The sequence below is a fragment of the Malania oleifera genome, chromosome 12 (assembly GCF_029873635.1).
Source record: "Malania oleifera isolate guangnan ecotype guangnan chromosome 12, ASM2987363v1, whole genome shotgun sequence".
NCBI classification, from domain to species: Eukaryota; Viridiplantae; Streptophyta; class Magnoliopsida; order Santalales; family Ximeniaceae; genus Malania; species Malania oleifera.
Window position 1 is genome coordinate 65,773,150 of NC_080428.1, and position 6,061 is coordinate 65,779,210.

The 6,061-nt window shown below is 33.7% G+C and overlaps 1 protein-coding gene across 3 annotated transcripts; it reads left to right on the forward strand.

Annotated features, from left to right (window-relative positions):
- Positions 1–1,121: 1,121 nt before the first annotated feature.
- On the forward strand, positions 1,122–5,254 carry LOC131143751 (uncharacterized). Of its 3 annotated transcripts, none has more exons than XM_058092048.1 (5): positions 1,122–1,680; positions 2,628–2,727; positions 2,816–2,951; positions 4,640–4,735; positions 4,812–5,254. In XM_058092048.1, the coding sequence occupies exons 1-5, from the start codon at positions 1,299–1,301 to the stop codon at positions 4,947–4,949; spliced, it is 852 nt and encodes a 283-aa protein (XP_057948031.1). In that variant the 5' UTR covers positions 1,122–1,298; the 3' UTR covers positions 4,950–5,254. The 3 variants fall into 3 exon arrangements, with proteins under 3 accessions (XP_057948031.1, XP_057948032.1, XP_057948033.1); XM_058092049.1 differs by having other exon boundaries at positions 1,127–1,680; positions 4,830–5,254; XM_058092050.1 differs by having other exon boundaries at positions 1,128–1,680; positions 4,640–4,731.
- The last annotated feature ends 807 nt before the right edge of the window (positions 5,255–6,061 follow it).

A 6,061-nucleotide genomic window follows, 5' to 3' on the forward strand; every position in this document is an offset into this window, starting at 1 on the left:
TGTGTTTGTATTTAATTTGTTTTTAAGTTTATTGTTGTATTTGCACTAAATTCCTAATAATAGGCAAATGTATTAAGGAAAAAATCCTCCATTCATTTACAACCCTCATGTTACAAAAGTGATAGGTTCCTCCCTATGACCCTGTGCAAGTGTTTAAATATTTGAAATGTAAAGGCGAGTTCTATTCTTTTTAAGGAAACTAATATAGGAAACTGACATTTCTCTAGTGTTCCAAGTTTTGTCATGTGGCAATGTGTTCTATTCCTTTTTTTTTTCAATTAGAAGTCCATTTCAAACAAAAAAGTAAGAAATATTGTCTATGACCAATAGTTAGACATTAGTATACAATTTTTTATTTTTTAATTTAAGATTTGAGTGTTTGTTACTACACCAAAAGATAGAATTGATAGTTAGTGTCCTACTCAAATCCCATCAATTACAATAATCAAAGTATCACATTTCATTATTATTTTTTTATTTTTATTTTTGCTTGGTAAGTTGACTTAAAAAAGCACAACAGAAAGCAAAGACAAAGGAAATGAAAGGAGGATAAAAAAGAAAATAAAATAGCGTTTGGGAGCATGAATTTTCAGGTTTTAGATTTGAATTTAAGTGAATTTGAATAAATTTCAGTACAATTTTATATTATAGTTCATTCAAATTAAATACAATTTCAAATTTAAGATTTCTCCAAATATAGGATAAAATTATATTTAAATTAGGATTGGACTATGATTTAATTCACATTGTAGGTCTTTATCAAGTGGATGTTGCTATACTATGAAAAAAATTTTCATTTAAAAAATAATTTTATGTATGAAATTAAATTAAATTAATTTTTATAAATAAATATACCAGTGTAATGGTTTCAACCTAACTCTAATAAAATATTATCTATTTTGGCCCATTAAAAATTAAATAAAGGTAACCGACAAAGCTAAATTGTAAAATTAATCTTACTTAATCAAAAGTTCAAAGTCTTCATAGTTCATACTTAGCAAAGTATTAAAATAATAATAATAATAATCCTTATAGTTCATGGTACAGGTTCATGGCACGTGACACCAAGGGCACTACCACGTGCTGGGCCTGATGACCCAAAAAAATCAGCAGGTACGCGAGATTCATTTTCCATGTGACAGAACTAACCAACTTCCTTCTCCTTCCTTCCAACCCCCACCTCACCGCTCTCGCAGCCGTCCACGCACAGATTACCCCCAAATTCTTCCAAATTACGCACAAAATTGTGAAGCCCATTCTTAAATTTCAATCTATACTTCAAATTTGGAGGCGGATTCATGGATTCTCTGCCTTCGGTTTCGCCCTCCTTTGTTCTGCCACCCGGCGGTAATCCCCTCCGCCAACGGCGTTGCCGGACGGTCATCTGCGCCGGACCTGGGCACAGTCGCCTTCGATTGACTCTTTCCTCGTTCTTCAGCCTTCCGTGCTCTCCCGAGTTTTCCAAGAGGAGGGCGAGGGCTGTTTCTTGTGAGCTGAGCGGCGGCGTCGGCGGCGGCGGAGCTGAGGAAGTTGACGGCGGAAGCGATGATGTGGATAGGGCGCTTCACTTGGATGGGGGTATTCCGGGGACTTCCGATGAGTTCGTGAAGCGGGTGTCGTCGCGTGCTTACGATATGCGGAGACACCTTCATCAGACTTTCGACACGAGCAGCTATGATGGTACTTTGTTCATCAGCAATCTTCTTCTTCTTCTTTAAATTGAGATGTTGATGTTTCCTGTTGGTCTTAATTTTTGTAATTGGTTGATGCTTTGCTTGAGCCCAATTCCCCCTTTTGAGTATTCTGGCTTCTAATGTAAATGATGTCTTAGCGTTTTAAATACCCATTTGCGTGGACCCAATTCAATTGGGAAATCAATTTAACTGTTAGATATTGCCATCGTGGCCTTTTTTATTGCAAATTATGAACTGAACTTCTGATCTAATGAGTGATGACCTCAGAGATAAAAGCTATCGGCAAATAAGAAAAAAAAAAAAAAAGAGTTCAGAAAAAATAAATGAACAAGGTCAGGCTCTGAGATTGGCTCTGCACTTGGACTGCCTTGAATAATTTATAGGCGAAACTATGATCATAAATGCATGTTTTTCCAGGGTCATGGTTGAACTAAGGCAGTTCTTCATTTCTTCATAAGAAATGATTGGTTTTTAATGTTGTATCCTTCAAATTCAATAAAGCGGCTTTATGACAAGTCTAATTTTGAATATTATGTGCCTTGCAACATGCACTTGCGCCTTGATGTTTAGTTCCTCCTCTGTTTTCCTAGTAAATGGTTAGACTTCTCTCTGGATCCTTTTCTCATGTGGAAACAGAGGACTCTGCATTATCATTTCATTCACAGTGGATCTTTCCACCCGGTTAAACAACATTTTTTTTTATGTGAAGCAATATTATGTGATCTCTCTTTCTTCTCTCTCTTTTATGGGGATGTGGGTTTGAGCATGTCCAAATTAGATTCCTTGCTACAGTCCAAGTGGTTTGCAAATGTCAAGTGTTGGTCTGCTCTATTATTTATACTTCTTTGGCAACTCATTGATATTTACTATCATATTCGTTTCCCCTTTTGAGTCGTGTCATAATTGTAGCCTTAATTTATTTTACTTGTTTAGTATTGGATGCCAACCCTTGGAGAGATACTTGGAAGCCTGTTTATGTACTAACCCACAAGGAAAACCAATTGTGCACAATGAAAACTAGAAGAAATCGCAGGTATGCTATGGTTCCATGTGTTATGTTTACCATAACATGGTTGTCATTGGTCGAGCTGAGGTTTTTGTTCCTTTTTTTTCTGTGGCAGTGAAGTTGAAAGAGAGCTTGGGTTATTGTTTTCCAATGCAGCGAAGCGGAGGTCTGAAGTAGGAAATCAGGCAAAGCAGTCAAGAACTGGTACAAAGTTCCAGATGCTTGTTGAGGATGTAAGGGAAGGAGTGCTTGTAAGTGCTTAATTGTGATGCTAGTTGTTACCCTCCCCTAAGCTCAGGGTCCTTAGAAGAATGCAATCTAATAATATTAGATTGACTGCGTAATTTACTAGAAAGATTATAATTTGGTTACTAATATCCCACACTATGCATGGGATTCGTTGTCTTAATTTATTTTAAAAATTTATTTGAAAATTAACCATCATGAATTTAATGCAACATATATTTATTGTCTATGGTTATCGACAAATTGGAGTTAAGTCAATTGTCTGTCCTTTAAATATGCATTTAAATTTTTTTTATTAGATTAGATGTTTTAAAAAGGAGATAAATATCTCTAAGATTGAGTATAAATGATAAAAACTTTTTTTTTTTTTTGAAAATACAATGTCTGCAATATTAATTAAGATGTTATTTTGGTAATGTAAAAATAACTAAATATCCAAAATAAAAAAAAAGTTTATAATTGACATGAAGATTATAAAGAAAAATAATGTATGCACATATATATATATATATATATCTATATATTTCATTATATCCGAAATGTGTTGTACATACTTAGTATTTTTATACATGAAGCATCATATATTTTTATTATATATATATATATTATTCCTATTCATATAATTTTGAGATAATTAAGTAAAAAAAATTAAGCTAATGTTCTGATTTTATTAATTCATGGTTAAAAATAATCAAATATTAAAAATAAAATTAATACATACATCTCTACAATGAGATTTATTAGACAAATAAATTATCTGTGTATGCATGTGAATTAGAATGAGGATATTGCTGGTAAGAAAATGTTACAACTTTTAAATGTGAGATAAAGGGAAATAAACATAGAGATAAGTCATCATTGTCAACCAGGCCTTGGGTGGGTTGATTATTTAGTATATATAACTTATTACCAGCTGTAAGGTTAAACATGATAGTAAGCAACCATGATACCGATGATGAATTAGCCTCAATGGTTGGGCTTAATATAAAATAAAAAGGTTAAAGATTCAAATTCTGTAAGTGATATTTTAATATTTTAAACTTATTCTGAAGGATCGAAATGTGACAAACTTATGACTGAAAAATTCACTGATGTGTCTTCCGAGGAGCATTGTCAAACACTTGCCAACTTTCATATATTACATAAGAAATAAGATTTATTTGAATCTTGTGTAATATTATTTCCAAAACTACGAATGATGTTTCTGAGGTTTAGCCGGAGGCAAGGTCAGGAATTAAGGCCTCCAAATAGATGAGTTGTCAGCCTTGTGGCCCTAGTCTTAAACCCTTGCTCATTATTCTTTCTTCTTTAGTTAAAATATGTTTGAATAGAAGAAGAGAAATTTTGGTGTGTATATGGAAATGTATGCATGTGGATTTGAATGTATGCGTGTGTAATTTGTCGTCATCCTGAAAAATTTAAAGGAGATTTAAGAAATTCTTTGAGACTGCAACTAATATTAGGGCATGGTATTAGTAAAATCTAGGTGTCTCTCATCTTGACTAGGAAGATTGAATGCATTGTCTGATTTTTTTCAACATGGTTATTTTGTACTTAATATATGAACTTGGTCACATTGGATATTTTGTGGCATTTCTTGCTAACCTGAATTAATCATTTAGTTCAAACAAGATATTTTATTGTTATTTCTGATTTTGCCCCTCATCGGTTAGTTGAGAACTCCTTCCTGTAGGTATTTGAAGATCAGAATGAAGCTGTAAGATATTGCGACTTAATGCAGGGAGGAGGTCAAGGCTGTGAAGGCATTGCAGAGATTGATGCCTCGTCCGTAAGAAACAGACCAATTTTTGTACCACCCCTTTAATTGTCAATTTGTTAATAGCCTCATTAACTTATGATTGCAGGTCTTCGATCTTTGTCAGAAAATGAGGGCTCTCGCAGTCTTGTTCCGAAGAGGGAGGACACCTCCTCTACCTGAAAGCCTCCAGCTTAACTTGAGGGCCCGAAAACGGTCCCTTGAAGACCAAGAAGACTTAAAATGAAGTTCTGATTCTGGAATGGAAGATTGAGAAATCTGTGTCATCAATCAAAGGCTGAAGATTAGGCGAACAGAACAAGAACCAACCAAGCATTGTAATATAGATATATTCATCATGTCATTGAACTACAAAGCAAATGAATAGAGCTTCTTTGCCATTTCTTTGGTTTGAATGGCTTGATGTACCTGCCATTTGGGGAGCACATTTCATAAGAACAAATGCACGAGACTATATTTTGGGAGCACACTGAGCATTGACTGAATCAGTAGGAATGGATATGCGACATAATAAATGGTGCATTTAGATACTGTACTATTGTGTCAGCAATTATGTTGATATTGATTTCTAGTTCCATACGCTTCTCCCTTCCTCTGTCAAGGGACTCATAGCATAGGTGTTCAAATCTTGGAATTTATGAGAATTCCACACTGGGCATAAACATTTTGCTAGTGAACATAAAATAGACATTTTAAAATTCTTATCTCCTGATTTGATATCTTTTTTCTCAAACGAGCGATATGATGAAATTTTTCCTGACCTAAACCACTTAATATGTATATAATAAGTTGCTCGAGACATTTAATTATCTTTTTTGCTCTATCGGAGAGCCCTCGACCAAGTTTGACGAGAACTTTCCTAACCCAAACCACCTAATATATGTGAAATGTAGATTTCACACATCTAGTCGTCCCTTTGGTCATTTTAATTTTAGGAGACAGTTTTACAATTACAACTTATGACTTTAGTGTTAAATGTGTTAAATTTGAACTTGAATAGGAATAGAAAAGAATAGGGAATGAACAGTAGATTAATTTCGATTTTGTAGTCTAATCCAATGTTGGCGGAGGGAAGCATTTTCTTTTTATTTAAAAAATATAGTTTCATAAAAATAACTTTACTATTCCATGACAAAATATTTACCAAAAAGAACATGCTACATTTTAGGAGGTCAATATTTATTATTATGTATAATTTTCACTCTATCTGAAGCTTCAATGGGTGTGCTAAAGCTAAAGGTAAATTTTCATTGGTAAAACCAAAAAATTTTCCCTTTAGAAAATAGCAGAGAAAAAGCAGACCAATTTTAGACATTTTGTTTTTATGTTCACTTCTCA

Excerpts from the sequence above, each read along its gene's own strand:
- LOC131143751 (XM_058092048.1), top strand. The coding sequence starts at position 1,299 with ATGGATTCTCTGCCTTCGGTTTCGCCCTCCTTTGTTCTGCCACCCGGC. Across the intron at positions 1,681-2,627 it reads CGACACGAGCAGCTATGATG|TATTGGATGCCAACCCTTGG; the intron begins GTACTTTGTTCA and ends TTACTTGTTTAG. Across the intron at positions 2,728-2,815 it reads AAAACTAGAAGAAATCGCAG|TGAAGTTGAAAGAGAGCTTG; the intron begins GTATGCTATGGT and ends TTTCTGTGGCAG.